Source organism: Pteropus medius, unplaced genomic scaffold (genome assembly GCF_902729225.1).
Source record: "Pteropus medius unplaced genomic scaffold, Ma_sr-lr_union100, whole genome shotgun sequence".
NCBI lineage: Eukaryota > Metazoa > Chordata > Mammalia > Chiroptera > Pteropodidae > Pteropus > Pteropus medius.
Genome location: NW_024349519.1, coordinates 11,868,448 through 11,884,267, shown reverse-complemented (window position 1 = coordinate 11,884,267; position 15,820 = coordinate 11,868,448). Strand labels below are relative to the sequence as shown.

Sequence of the window (15,820 nt, the reverse complement as noted above, 5' to 3'; positions counted from 1 at the left end):
AGCATATAAATTAATCCTTGATTGCATCACTCTTAAGTATTAAGAAAACATTTGTATTTAGGAAATACATAACAGAGTGATTCACAATAATGTAAAACTGGTTGTTGCTTTATCAGTGTAGAAACAGTATTTTTTTTATTTTGTTGTGCTAATTATTAAATAGCAAGAGCTTAACTATAGTGTATGAGGCTATATCCACTCAGCTGCTTCCTTTTATAAAATCTTTTTATTCTAGTTTAACATAAGTTCTAAGAACACCACTCAGCAAATTTTCACAAAAGAAGCGCACTTGTGTAACTAGCACTCTGATCAAGCAGAATATTACCAACATCCCAGACCACCCCTCTCCCCAGGCCTTCTTCCAATCACGATTACCCCCCAAAGGGAACCACTCTCCTACCACAGGAACATACATTTAAAAAACTAATCGAGGAAATGTTAACATACTCTTTTAATAAGTCCACAGACTCCGTTAGGCTTTTGAGAACAATCTGACATTTTAAGAAGAGAATAGTCTTCTGACGCTGAAGTATTTCTTGCTATACATGTCAGAGTGCTTTTTACATCATCAATAATGTGCTTTGATATGTTTGATATGAAAGCCTTGAGGGGCAGACAATTATTTTCCTCTTCTTAAAATAGAGTGAATTAGGGTTTAACTACATGAAAAAGTTCATGATTAAAAACAACAACAATCAATCTGTTGAGGTTTCTCTAGAATGACCATTAGTCAGTCTTGCAAACTTAGCTAGACATGGAGATGTGGAAAGTTAATTTGAATGAATCTTTTTTTCTACCATTAACCCACGCATTTGGGTAATTTTATTTTGTGTGTGTGTTTCTTACATCTATGAAGGAATTCATATCTCCCCATCCTTCTCTGCTCCAAAGGCCAACCTAATTTACACTGGCAATTTCTTATCTATTCTGAATAATGTGTGAATATCCAAGAAAGTGCTTTGAAAGATAAGTTTCCTATTTATTAAGAGTTATTTACCCATCCTAATTTTTCTTTGTTTTACTTCATGTTATATGTTACTTAAAACAAACAAACAAAAAAGGAGGTCATTATAATTTTTATTCCCAAATGTTTAGTTTGGCCTCTGTTGCAAGACCTCAATTGCAGGCTGAAGTGCCAGAAGCTCAAGCTGAAAACAAGAATGTGGTGGGCAGGCTTGAGATTTGAATTCAGGAGGAGTGTTTATATTTTCCCAAAGGCCTCATTAACGAGAGTCCAAGCCCTAAATGTTACTACCAACCCATTTTTACTGACTTTTCTGTTTTATGAAATAAAGTATCATCTATATGTGTATATCTTTAAACAACTTTCTCTTCCCTTTCAACTGCCTTTTAAGCAACTAAAGAAATTTTAACAGTAAATCCTTATCAAATTTGATATTATGTTTTTGGTCAAATCCCACAGAACCTATTCACACAATAGCGTTTTATTTTTTGAGATTTTCACAATTAGAAACAACCTAAATGTCCATCAATAGGGGACTAGTTAAATGAATTATGTTACAATGGAATACTGTACAGTCATTAAAAAGAATGATATTTATCTGCATTTGTTGATTATCATTATAAAACCTTCTTAATCCTACGATCCCATATATTTAAATGCATTTTGCTATGTATCTCTTTGTGTATGTTGTATTACAAAATATATTTAAGCAGAAGACAAAAGTAATTGTCTTTGAGAGGTGGGATGGAAGAGATTTGGCTTCCTGCTTTATACTCCTTTTTTAAATGTAAGGTATATTGATTATGTCTTAGCTTTAAAAGGAGAAAATCAATTGAAATAGATTGCTGTGTTGTTTTGTGTCTGCTTTTTATATATCCAATATTTCGATCCTTATTCTTTATATTTTAAAAGTACGTTCAGAATCCCCTCCAGAGCTTTGGCTGGAAGAGCATACGGGTTTGTTCTGAGTGTACAAGAGTAGACAAGAGTAAGCTGGAGTGCTGGTTTCCCATCTGAGCCATGCCATGCTTAGGGGGAAGTGCTGACCGATGAAGTCGATGCCAAGACTGACAGTGGTATCAGGGTCGGAGAGAGTTCTTTAGCTCAGTTACTTACTCATTCATCTGGGTATGTTTTGTGGCTTTAATTGGATTAGGGAAACATTTACATTGAGGCTTTAGGAACATTTTCATACCGTTGAACTCTCAGAGCAATATAAACCCACAGCATTAAGAATGGGATTTATGTAAAGTCACTAGGGTAAAATGAGTGCCTGGTTCTCTTCTTGATTTTTACTTGCTGAGGAAGGCACTCAGAGACAGTGGGGACAGAAATTACGTGTAGGCCAGGGCATATATTTTCAGGGAGACACAGTGTGATACATTTTTAAGGAAGTTTACCTTTTCAAGAAGTAAAGCAAGTCCAGTTGCAAGTGCTTTTGTTGAAAATAAGACTAATCTGGAAGTAATTTGTCCTACAAATATATTATCTCCATCATTATTTGCTAAATCTTCCATATCTGTTATTTCTCAACCTTACTTTTTCCTACGTTTTAAGTCCCCTAAAGATTGAAGTTATTCTTCCTGACTACAAATCGAGATCCATATTATCTCTTATAATTTAGGTGAATTTAGAAGCAAGGTGGTGACTTACTCCAACAATATCTGAACTGGAGATAGGACTAACACTCTCAAGAAATGAGAATGTCAAGGCATAGTATCTAATTAGGACCTGTGGCAGGTTACATTTCCCAAAAATGGCCACAGTAGTGTTCCCAGTCTAACATTCTCTTGCCATTCCCTGGCAATAAGCAGAGTCTGTTTCCCCTTCCCTTGAATCTGGGGCTAGACTTTGTGACTGCCTCAACAGATAGAATGTGATGGATATGACACTGTGTGGCTTTGAAGCTAGATCATAAAAGGCACTAAGACTCCACCTACCTCTTTTTCTCTCTTGAAACACTCACTTGTGGAAACTATCCACCACTCTGTGATGAAATTCACACTAGCCTCTGTGGGGGGATGACTTGGAGAGGCCCAGATGCAGAGGAACTGAGGCCTCCAGCCAGCATCAACCAACAGGTATGAAAGCAAATGAGCTCTCAGATGATTCTAGTCCCTAGCCTTCAAGTCTTCCAACTGAGGTTCCAGACATCATGGAACAAAAACAAACTGTCATGGCTTTGCAGAATTTAGATTCCTATACCACAGTTTTCATGAGCAATAAATAGTTGTTTTATACCACTGAGTTTTGGGGTAATTTGTTTTGTATCCACAGTAACTCGTTCAGGGACACCTCTCCTCCACTCAAAGACAGATAAGGAAGTATCTGCAGACAAGGGCAGAATTCTTTCTAATAATTTTACGTCTCCATGGTGTGGCTTGGATTCAAAGATTAATTTTTAAAATGCACACATAGCTAATATTTTATTCGAAATGTACAATGAAGAGTGACCAGAGGACTGGTTTTAAAAAACTGCCTAGGCAAGCAGAGATTATACATCTAGAAACCACTGAAAGGAATCTTCTTTAGTTCCAGTGAAGCACTGTTTTAGAAGTTGGGTTATTATCTGTACTTGATTATAGTGAGAAAGCTGTGAGTTTGTCACCTTAAATATGATGTTAGCTTTAGGTTTTTTGTAACGAAAATTTATCAAGTTGAAAAAGTTCTGCATTATTTCTAGTTTGCTGATAGTTTTTATCATGAATGGGTGTTAGGTTTTCTCAAACACTTTTTCTTCATCTGTTGACATGATCAATGTTGATGTCAACAGCCTATGATGTGATGATTATATAAATTGATTTTTGAATGTTAAACCAGCCCTGCATACCTTGGATAAATCCAACTTGGTCATGTTTAATCATTTTTATAATTTTTTGGATTTTATTTGCTAATATTTTGTTGAGGATTTTTGCATCTATATTCATGAGGGATAACAGCCTGTTGTTCTTTTTTCTTGTAATGTCTTTATCTGGTTTTGGTATTTGGGTAATGCTGGCATTATAGAATGAGTTACAAAGTAGTCCTGCTTCTATTCTCTGAATCTGTATAGTTTTTGGTGGCTAGATTTTCATAGAAAAGTAGGTAGGACCTCCAGGTGTTCAGAGAATATGATTAGATTTTTAGTTTGACATACTGACATTTAACAGATTTTAAACTCCATAGTGTTTTTTATTTGCTAGATATACATCAGCAAAACTATCATAATTTTTCATCCAAGTGTAGTAATATCTATAAAGTAAATGAGGTGGTAAATCATTTGGATAGGTCATACCCATGAAAGTTCTATATAATAGTATGTATTTGATTTACCACACACCATTTAGATTGCTTGATTTTTTCATTCCCTTGCATAATATCATTTGTTTACATTAAAACACAAGAAGAAAAGTTTTCAATGCTTTGGCTGCATTGCCTTGATTAATTGAGTCCTCAGGTAAATACACTGTGCAGCGGAGAAAGCAGATGTCTTGAGATTGTGTTGCTACTATCTATGTTATTTCAGGGGCATCTCAACTGCACTGTGTGCACTTATGGATAACATTTCTTTTTTTTTTTAAGAAAACTGTCTCAACTTTCATTCTTCTTACTTCCTAGCTCCATTGCATTTATAATGTTGCTTAGTAAAAATTAGTTACATAAAACATTTTAAGTAACTTTGCCAGATTTTCTTCTGAGCCTTCCTAACTTGATTTGCAGATTAACTTTGATAAGCAGACAGGACCTTATGGCGTGTATTTATTTATACTGAATCTCCTCAGTTTCTCCTAGGTGAGAAATTGGAGTTTTAAATGAGAATTTATATCAGTTGAGATTGCTGTTTCTGTAGGAATTACAGTTTACAACTATTTGCGTCTTTTGGTTACATAAAAAGCCAATACAGAAGGTCAGTGTTGCTTAGTTGACAAGAACAGTGAATGACTGAAATAGAAACAAGTCATATAGTAGCTTTTATACCAGCCTCATAAATGTCTCTGGCCCATGGACCATCAATTTATGAAATTTCTACCCAAAATGCCACCAATTCTGCATTACTGGATTGTCCCATTTTATGGAAAAGCTCTTTATTAACGTTACAGCATGGCATAGGTAAAATTTTTGTCTTAGTAAGAGAAATGTAGTATAAGATTAGGAGTGTGGGTTTTTAAATCCGATTTCTGGGATTAAAACCATGCTTTATTATTTGTTATATATGTAAACTTAGGAAAGTACTTTAATTTCTCTTGGCCACATTTTGTTTATCTGTAAAATGGAGATAAAAATAGTGCCTACTTCACATACAATTATTGTCAAAATTAGATGGGTTAGCACATGTAAAGGGCTTACAATATTACCTAGCATATAAAATATTCACTTCCAGTGTTAGCTATTAATGCTATTATTTTATTGTCGAGAGGAGTTTTCTTATATCTATGGTTTAGATCAGAATGTCTTTGGTTTTTCCCACTGCATTGAAGTATTTATTAAATACCTCTTTGTTCCAGAAGTGATTTGTGGCAACTTAAATTATATGTACTGTTAAAAATCTCAGTGAATGGAAAATGAGAATCACATTAATGAGTGTGAAACTGAAGAGATTCAGTATAAATAAATACACACCATAAGGTGCTGTCTGCTTATCAAAGTTAATCTGTAAATCAAGTTGCGTTTCCCAGGGATAAATTTACAATCATATTTTACACATAATATTAATAATTTTTAATTGATTAGAAACTTTATATTTCTTTCTAGACCTCACAAGTTAACTTATTTGGGTAGGCAAAATTTCATTGCTACAGTTTTAAATCCATCCCCATTATATGTTGTTTTAAACATTTGTAGGTGGTTTTTTTTTCATTTTGCTCTTCTAGCTCGTGAATGCAAATACTCTATGTAGCAGAGAAAAGGAAAAAAAAGCACTTACCAATGCAAGCTGCATACACATACATTCATGTGATCAGAATAATCTGATCATTATGATTATTTTATTTTTATTTTTTACAATTTTTATACTCTTTAGTTATTACGGGAGATTGTGTTCATTAGTTGTTTGTTTTTCAGCCCCAAATTTAAATTCTCAACTCTCCCGAAATTTCTGTCTCATTCACTTAATTAACATTTTGAGCTTATCCTCAAGTTCTTGAGCTTGTACTCTAAAATGTAAATTTTTGTTTGATGTAATCGTAGACATGTACAGTAAAATGTTTGTACCTTTATCACTGGGATTTATATTTGCCTCATAGTAACAGAAACTAGAAATAGCAATGGCTTAAGGTGAGAAGTTCAGAGCTAGTGTGGAAGCTTAATCTTAACAAAGTCATAAAGGATACAGGATCCTTCTGTCTTTGGACTTTTTGTATCTTTAGCATTAGCTTGCGTTACTAAAGCTACAAAATGGCAATTTGTGATGGAGGAGAAAGGAAGAATGAAACAACCAAAAACAGAAAAAGAATTTGGGAGAGGCATCTGTCCCACTTTAAAGGAGCTCTCCTGGGATCCTACCTAACAGTTTCCCTTCGCATCTCTTTAGCTGCCCCTAGCTGGAAAGGAGTGTTAGGAATTATGGCTTGAGGATTTTTGCATTGTTCCTAGAAATAAACTTGAATTTTATTGGTAAGAAAGATAAGAAGAATGGATATTCAGAGAGAACCTGCAGGCTTTCCCATAATCCCTGATTTCTCATAACTTGTGTTTGGTAGGTATTTAAATGTTAATCATTTTTCAGCATCTTCTAAATGTGCAGGTGCTGTTGCCATTTTTAGGCAAGGATATCCAATTTTAGCTTTCTTAATTGAAAGCAAACCTCCTTTACTTATTTACAAGAAGAAGGAAGGTTAAGAGTTTTCTTACATTCTTCTGTCCAGCTGGGAGGCAGCAATGGACTTTAAGAAGACTGACAGAGTGTTTTCCCACTTGGTTCCCTCAGTAGGATAAATCTGTTTTAAAATGTGCCAGACAGATGGTAGTTTTTTAAATACTTCAGTGATCAAGCACACACCATAAAATTCTGAACAATGAAGAAGAGCAATCCTATTTATTTAAAATAAGAGGACAAAGGTAGTCACACTGACTTCCATTTGATTAAATGGTACTTTGTTCCATTGGTTCAATTTGGGGTATTACGGATTTCCTAATGGGAATCGTGTATGCATCACAGCTGTGAAACAGCTCACACATGAACTTAGCAAGTTCTAGCAACAGTGGAAATGTGAAGGTAAGCAAGCAAAGATTGTCTAAGCCTCATAAAGGTACCACAAGGTGAGATCCGCACCACACATTGCCTTTATGAATGTTTCCCTTTTCTTGTATGGACCTAAAAGTCTGTTGTTTTCATATACAGTCACTGATGTTTAAAGATTCTTTAAGGCAGTGATTTAGTATATGATGTATTTAATGTACCAGTTTTTCTTTAAGTTGTTCTTTTGCATTTCAGGGAATCATTTGTATGTTAATATAACAGAAACCTTCCTAAACCTACTGTTTAGGAAGAAAAGATAATTACATGTTTCAATGACTGTATCTCTAGGGCTTTGGCATCCTGACAGGTTTTTGTACTAGTGTATGCAATGCAAGAAACCTCTACGTATTTATAGCAAAACAGATCTTGTGCCAAGGCCCCCAGACATAACTGAAGTCTTATCTGAGAAGGCAATGTAGTATTGTGGTTTAGTGAATAGGTTTGGAGTCATGCACACCTGGATTTGAATCCTGGCCCTGCCACTCAGGCAAGTTATAACACCTCCAAGCCTCAGTGGCCTCGTTCACAGAGTTTCAAGAGAATAAAAATTAGATAATATATAGTGGATGTTTCCCAGTGAAGCCCTGTACTTATGTAATCTCCTCCCCTTGAGCTTGAGCTGGGCTGAATGACATTGGGTTATAACAAGACAGTGGCTTCTGTGTTGGGTGCTTTCTCACTATCTTGGTGTGCTTGTGCTCTCTTGGATTGCTTGCTTTGGGTGAAGTCAGCTGCCATATTATTAGCCAGACTTGTGGAACGGCTCTCAGCTCTGTTGGAAGTGAATGTTTTGAGGCCTGTCGACAGCCACTGAATGGGCTTGTAAGCAAAACTTTCCCCTGTTGCACTTTGAGTTGACTATGGTCCATCTGACACACCTTGATTGCAACCCCTCAGGAGAGACCATGAGCCAACGACACTGAGTTAAACAGCACCCAGTTTTCTGACTCACATACCCTAAGACGATAAATATTTGTTGTTTTTTTTGTTTGTTTTAAACCACTGAGTTTGGAGTGATTTGTTACACAGTAAATAGATAACTATTCTCTTCAGGAGCCTAAAAAAAATTAGTAACACTATTCTCAAAACAAGAAAAGATCAGACTTAATCCAGCATTACTGGATTATTCATCATGCACTATAAATCAATTTCAATATATATGTGCAGACCTTAAGAAAATGCCCAGTGGACCATCCCTTTCCTGTTTTTGTAGATTGAGACATGTAAGGAAAAATATACCAAGCATTTGAAAATTTCAAAATAGCAAAGAAAGACAATAACCCAAGATATTATGTAATTCTCTTACCTCAGAATAAGATAATATTTATGTTGTATTTGATAGGTATTTAAATGTTAATCATTTTTCAGCATCTTTTAAATGTGCAGGTGCTGTTGCCATTTTTAGACAAGGATATCCAAAATAAAAGGAAATAGATAGTAATTGGCAGATAACATTCCTTAGATGGACACAAAGATGTACTAAAATCTTTAAAAGTCAAATTGATAAAAATACAACAAAAGTTTGTGTTTGTTACTTGAACAGTTTGTTATTTAACAGTATTTGTTTGGGATCTTTATGTTCATTTAATTTAGAAAAGGCCATCCTACATACTGCAATTTTTTCACTAAACAAAATCTCAAAACAATGTAGAAAAAGGTTGTTCATATTTTGGGAGCGTGTAACAAATTCCATTAAAAACTTTATGTGTACTGTCGTATTAAAATCAGTCTCACTTGCCACAATCAATCTATCTTAGGTTTGCAATACATTCTTAACTTACCATTGAATTCTAGAAAGTAGGATATGGAACTTATTAATAGGTAAATATAACCCTTGGATCAGAGCCCTAAGATAGGATTTCTGTGTAACTACTATATAATTTCATCTACCTCTACTTTTTTTTCTAAAATTCCCCTCAATCTAAGGCTTTCTTTTTTAAAGTGTTTTGGAAATTTTTAGATTTTCTTTGGAAATTATCTTATTAGGACTAAAGCAGTTCTTACCAAAATTCTTTTTGAATTCATTAAACTTCATATAGAAAAGCTTATACTAGAAAGTCTACTGCCGGCTATCAGGTAAGTAAAAGTAAGATCTTCACTCACTATTACAGTGAATCTTTTCCTGGCCAACTGCTGTTTTTTAACTTGTAATATTGAATAAAATTGTATTCCAGGGTGGTGTGCCTGCACTTTAGAGTCTGGAATACATATTGGTTTATTCTGCCCAGATGATTTAGTTAAGAGCAAAAATGAATATTCTCGTTTCCCAACGGATTCTTTGGTATAAAAAGGCAGAGCTGCCCAAGTATGTAGAACTTATTTTAAATGATCCGAAAGCAGAGAATTTACTTACCCTGAGACATCTTAAAACAAAACAAGATTAAAAAAAAACAACAACAGATTTTAAGTTGTGGCCAGTACAGTTTAAGACTCTTTGTACCCGTTTTTCTTTACTCCAAAAGAGCATCTGTAATTCATCTTATGAGTGCTAGAAAGTTACAAAACTTCTTTATGTGTTGACATTTTTTAACTATATAGTCAGATAGACTTGAAATACACTTTAAAATTGAAAAGTATTCTCAGAGAAAAGGAGACATGAACTCTGGATTGAAAATCATCATGAGACCTGAATGATGGCCTGTAAACATTCTGATAAAGAGGTTAAGCCTACATTTTCTGAAGTTCAGGTTGAGGCAACTGGCCTTAGTTCGAACCACTCCCCTGACTATATTGAATATTTTAGTTAGAGTCATTCTAAACATGTATTTTTAAGCAATACTATTATCCTGAAGTTGGTTCAAAGTCTCTTTCAACATGATTTACAATAATGGCATGTTATATTCCCAGAGAAAAGGTTTCATTCCGAAACTTCAGTTTTATGTACAATATATCCCTCTTGTAATCAAATGTACTGATCTGAAAGCATAAAAAAAAAGACTGTTTAAAAGAGAAGCTCTTTATGGTTAGTATACCAGTAATAAAACGTACTGTAGAACCTTCATTAATGAAACCAGTAATGTTACAGCTAAGTCTAAATTTTCTTAGGCTGAAATGAAGAGTAGCAGAATTTGAGGATACAGGAGAAAAGTAAAGATAGTGTCATTTAAAGGAAAAATATTTAAATATTACAATAAAAAAAAATCGCCGCTCAAGAATGACTTGCTCTTCAAGTCTATCAGCCCTTATTGTGATGATTTCATAAAATGAACCAGGCTGTTACAGTTGTTTGTTTAATAAGTTCTAAAATTGATCCATAATCCACTTCCTTCATATCTACATCAAGAATAAAGATAGTCCTATCATCTCACCCAGAATAGTTTTTGGCCGTAATGCTGGTATCCAAGGATGTCTTATCTTTTCATTGTCAAAAATTTAATGAGGCCATAGAATCTACTTGATACATAGTAGAGTTTTTTAAGCAAAGATAAACTCCGGTTAATATATGTAAATTTAATTTAAAGGATTATATTTTTTGTACGTGTAGGAGGATATATTAGGTTTGTGAAATTGTCTCTTAACCACTCAGAGCATCAGCTTTCCACAAGTGTAAAATGCAGATGTTCAACTAAGCAGTCTCAAAATCTCTTACTATTAAAATTTCATAATTACTTCTTATTAAAGGGAAACCTAATTAGTGTGGTCTCCGTGTTTACAGTTTGTTTTGAGCCTAGAGAAGTTCTCAAGAGAAATTGATTTGTGGGGCATTTTCCAAAGTATGCTTTACATACACCAGCACATGTGATTCCAAGGTTTAAAAGTCTAAGAAACATCACCTATACTATATAGCCATTTTGGCAATTCACAGTGCTTACTAGCACAAAAGCTCTGAAAAGAAACCTTTTAATCCTGCATTCCGCAAATTTACTTGACTAAAAAGCCTTTTATTTATTTTAAACAGAACACCTGCTACAGAGAAACCGTGTTTTGTACATTGTGGGAAACACTACACTGATATATAAGGACCTCAACAATCTGGAAAAGTCACTGTTAGTTTCCCCGATCTGTTACAAAGCACCGCAAACTAGATGGCTTAAAACAACAGAAATATATTCTTACAGTTCTCGAGGTTAGAAGTCCAAAATCAAGGTGTTGGCAGGGCCATACTCTCTCTGAAGGCTCTAGGGCACGATCTGTTCCCAGCCTCTCTCCAGTTTCTGGTGTTGCTGGCAATCGTTTGCATTCCTTGGTTTATAGAGGCATCTCTCTGCCTCAGGCTTCACATAATGTTCTTCCCTGTGTCTCTGTTTCTGTGTCTCTTTTCATGCCGCTCTAATCCATATGAACTCATCTTAACTGTACATCTTAATCATATCTGCAAAGACCTTATTTCCAAACAAGGTCACATGCACAAGTTTGGGGGCTAAGACTTGAACATGTCTTTTTGGGGGACACGGTTCAACCTGTTACAATGATTATCTATCAGACCTCATATCCCACTGCTTCTTTGCCAGATCATGTGTTAGAGCGCCCCAAGACTTAGTCTTCTGACCTTTCCTCTTTAATCTACTTTCATTCCCTTAGTAATCTCATCTATGCTTAAATGCCTTCTATATGTAGATGATTTCCAAATTCTTATCTCTAGTCCTGATCTCTTCCCTGATCTCTTATATCCGATACTCCTGATATATTTAATAGGATTAGACAGACTAACCTAGTCCAAAACAAAACTCCGAATTTCCTCTGGCCAACTCACTCGAGCTCCATTTCATCATATTGCTGTAAATAGCACCATCATTCTAAGAATCACCTTTTATTTTTCCTTTTCTTTCATCCACACTTTTAATCCACCAGCAGACTCGGCCTGCTATTATGGCTCTGGCCAGTGGTCTAGTTAACTTTATATCTTTCCCAGACCAAAAGTCTCCCGTTCCTTTTTTTTTTTCTTTCATGCTTGTGTCCCTACAGTCAGTTGTTCCCAGTATCAAGTGTGATTGTTTTCAAACATAGGTCACACTCTTGCTGACAACTCTCTAGAGTATCCTATGTGCCCACCATCCACTTCTCTGATCCTTTCTCCTACCAGCCCTCCCCTTGACCATTTTGCTCCATTATATTTATTGCCCAGTCCTCAGTCAAACCAATTCCAACCCACATTTGGGACTTTTCTCTTGCAGTACCATCAGCCTTGACATTTTCTTTCCTGATTTTTTGCATAATTCCTTTCCTCCCTCATGTTTTTCAAGACTCTTAATTCTCTCAGTGGTTTTCTCTAATCAATCTACCCAAAAGAAATCTCTCAATTTGTCAGATCCTTTACCCTACTTTATTTTTTTATGGTACTGCTCTCCACCTGAAGAATATTAATTTGTCTTCTCAAACTAAAATATAAATTATGTAAGAGCAGAGAATGTCTTATTTACCACTATATTTCCAGTGCCTAAAACAGTGCCTGGCACATAGTAGGTACTAAATTAATAGTGAATAAATGGACCAAAAAAAGAATGTACGAATACTAGCAGACTTTCTTCAATAGATTCAAGCTTTCTTCCTCAATGTCTCTAAACAGTGTTTTTTTTCCTCAGTGTGTCTATCTTTATTCCTACTATCTACTTTCCTAAATTTTCTTCCACATATTGTTGTTCTTTGATGAAATGCCCTTGGTACTCTAAAAGCCTGTTCGAGTTCCACTTTTGTAAGTTTTCTCTGCTATACACTCTCACCATGATCTTCTCCAACTCTCTGATCTCCCATTGGACTCTGTCTTTACTGTACATGTCAGCACCTAATTGTTCTTTAATTATTGCATGTATGTCTCTCAAGACTACAAACCTCTTACGGACAAGGACATTATTATATACTCTTTCTTTTTTTTTTTTTTTGCCCATGTGTCAGAGCACAAATAGTGGGCAGTTTTGATTATTTTATTGAGGAACTGATTGACTAATTGATTAATTGCTTGTCTCAATCTCAAACAGCTTGCTTTTTTAAAAAAATTGAGTGTATATGGGAAGGAGTATATGGAAAAGTCAGAAAAAGAGACATTCATATTCAAATGACAATGTTAAAAGGACAGCATCATAATAAGAAACTGAAGAACAATTTCATTTCTTATCAGAAGGTAAACACCCTTCTTACTCAATATGGTGATGTTAACTGGAAATCTGCCTGAGTAATTGCATGCAGTTCCATATCATCAACTTGACCTTTCTTCAATATCTGTGAAAGAGCTTGTTAGTGAATATGAAAATTGAATTCATAAAACATATTATTATTATTATTAAACTGATAACATTTGCTATGAGTCACTTCCAATCCATGGTTTTTTGGATATCCATTCTTTTTGAAAAATTAGGTCACTTTTTAATCATAAGTTTAAAATTTGCAGGAGGATAAGTTGTAAAAGTAACTTTGATAAAGGTAAACCTGTTTTCACATCTCTTGGTATACCTTGTTAGAATAAGATATATATATATATATATATATATATATATATATATATATATATATATATATATATATATTCAAAAACAATGTATTAGATTTTCAGATTTTAAGGAATATAAACAGTATTCTTAACAGTTCCATTAAAATAAACCATATTTGTTTATGACTGACTTTGAATTTTGCTCTTTAGACCAGTATAAATTCACCATCCTTCATTTTGTGTTTTAGTGACTAGGAAATAAAAGAAAGATAAGGTCTACAGATGTTTTGTTTTTCTTTTGCTACGGCATGAAGTACCAATGGAAAGGTAAATCTAATATTAGCAATTATTGAGAAGTCATGTGTTCTTTTTTTTCCTTTAAGCTTATAAATATTAACTTTTAGCAAGTAGTATGTTTCTAAATTGTTTTCAGCAGCATACCAGCAAACTAAAGAGATAACAAAGGGGTGTGGGGAGATTTATAACGCCACGGTATATATTTCAGAGAACTCAGAAATTCCAGATTTTTCAGGTATCTACAAGCTGAATAGCAGCTGCAACAACAAAATGGAAGGGAAAACAAAGCAGTTAGAGCTACACTGTTATGAAGAGATTGTAAACTTCATATCCAAAAATATTTGCCACTACTACTCTGGATATAATACTGTCAGCATGAAGTCACAGAATACAAATCTTTGATTCACTTTGAAATGAAAACCACAAATACAGAACTAAACCCCACTCTTCAAGGGGCAAAAAGAGTTGAATATTATGCCAAAATTCTTCTTGCTTCAATAAAAGATACTAAGGTAATGCCTAATAAAACAGAAGCTGTTGAAATTCAGAAATTCGCCAAGATCATCAGTTCGATGTACTTGTTTCAGAGAGAGAAATTCACCATCTAAGAGAAAGGTCTCAAGTGATCCCCGTCACTGACCAGGAAGGACCCACCGAATTGGAAGCTCAGCACTGAAATGACCCAGTCGATATTACTCTTCACATTGTCAGTGTCACCTTGTTGCTTCTTAAAGTGTTGAGCTCCTGTTTATTAAATGGATTCTTGCCTTCAAATATTTCTGGGGAGGCATGGTGAAAGAAATGAAGTGAGCCTTGCATCTGCCTAAACCCAAAACCAGTACATCCATCATCTTAGAGTCACTAATTAGAGAGTGACTCCTAACACAAGGAAGAGAAAAGTGCTTGGTGTGTTTAAATATAATTCTGTCAAACTTTTTTATCCTTATACATATCCTTGCTTTTTTTAAAAAAATTACACAATATTCATTCTGAATGCATAAATCCAGATGATTATTATTACTTAGCAACAATCACAGATTGAATGCTAGTTATACATTGTTTGTGCTATGTACCTTCAAAAAGAGAAAAGTTTCTCCTTTATCTAACATCCATAAACTTCTAAGATATTAAGTTAGAATTGCTTTTAATGGGACTCCTGATTGTTCTAGGAGGCCTTCAAAAGACTTTGAATTATTAGCTAACACATATAAGTCATGAAACGTAATAGTAAAAAAATTACTCATGAAGCTACCGCCAAAATCTATATATCTCATCTTACCTGACTCCACCCTCCCAATACTACTCCGGGTACAACTATCCTCAGTTTTGACTGCATAATTCCCTTGCCTTAGAAATGATCACCTGTTGATATAACTCAAAAGAATATACATTTGAACTTTGCTTGTTTTTTGTGCTTTATGAAAAAAAGGAGTATCAGTCTAGTCCAATCACTTTTTTAAAAAATTCTATTTTATTATGTGTTCACTAATTTATATTTATCTGAAATATTTGATGGTGTGGGAGTTAAGATGGTTGTTAATATGTGATATATTAAGATTTATTATAAAGTTGTAGTAGTTAAGACAACATTATATTTCTGTAGGGATAGATGAATTGTCTATGGGAACAGATTAAGAAGCCCAAAGATTCATGCATATATGGAAACCTGATTTATCATAGAAGTAACATTGGAGGTGACATTTTTTGACTCAGTAATTTCCATAAGAATATCAGCATAAATATACAGAGGTCTATGTTGAAGGATGCCCATTACAGCATTGATTATAATAGCAAAAGATTAGAAATAATCCAAATGTCTATAAATAGAAAAATTTTTAAATAAATAATAAAATATTCATATAAATATATACTAGAAAAGTATACAACCATTTAAAAGAAGAAAACAGGGAAAACTGGTCCTCTCCAATGCTGCAGATGGTGCTCATAAATTGATATCCTCACTCTGGAAAGCAATTTG

The 15,820-nt window shown here is 34.3% G+C and overlaps 1 protein-coding gene across 10 annotated transcripts in view; it reads left to right on the top strand.

Moving 5' to 3' along the window:
* CCDC91 (coiled-coil domain containing 91) overlaps nt 1-15,820 on the top strand; it is a 354,495-nt gene that overhangs the window by 257,405 nt on the left and 81,270 nt on the right. For 5 of the 10 annotated variants that reach the window (XM_039882427.1, XM_039882423.1, XM_039882425.1 and 2 more), the window contains one exon: nt 13,114-13,239. The exons of the other annotated variants lie outside the window; for them this stretch is intronic. In XM_039882427.1, coding sequence (XP_039738361.1) covers nt 13,114-13,239 — 126 coding nt within the window. The remainder of the gene's footprint in view (nt 1-13,113; nt 13,240-15,820) is intronic. 10 annotated transcript variants of the gene reach the window in all.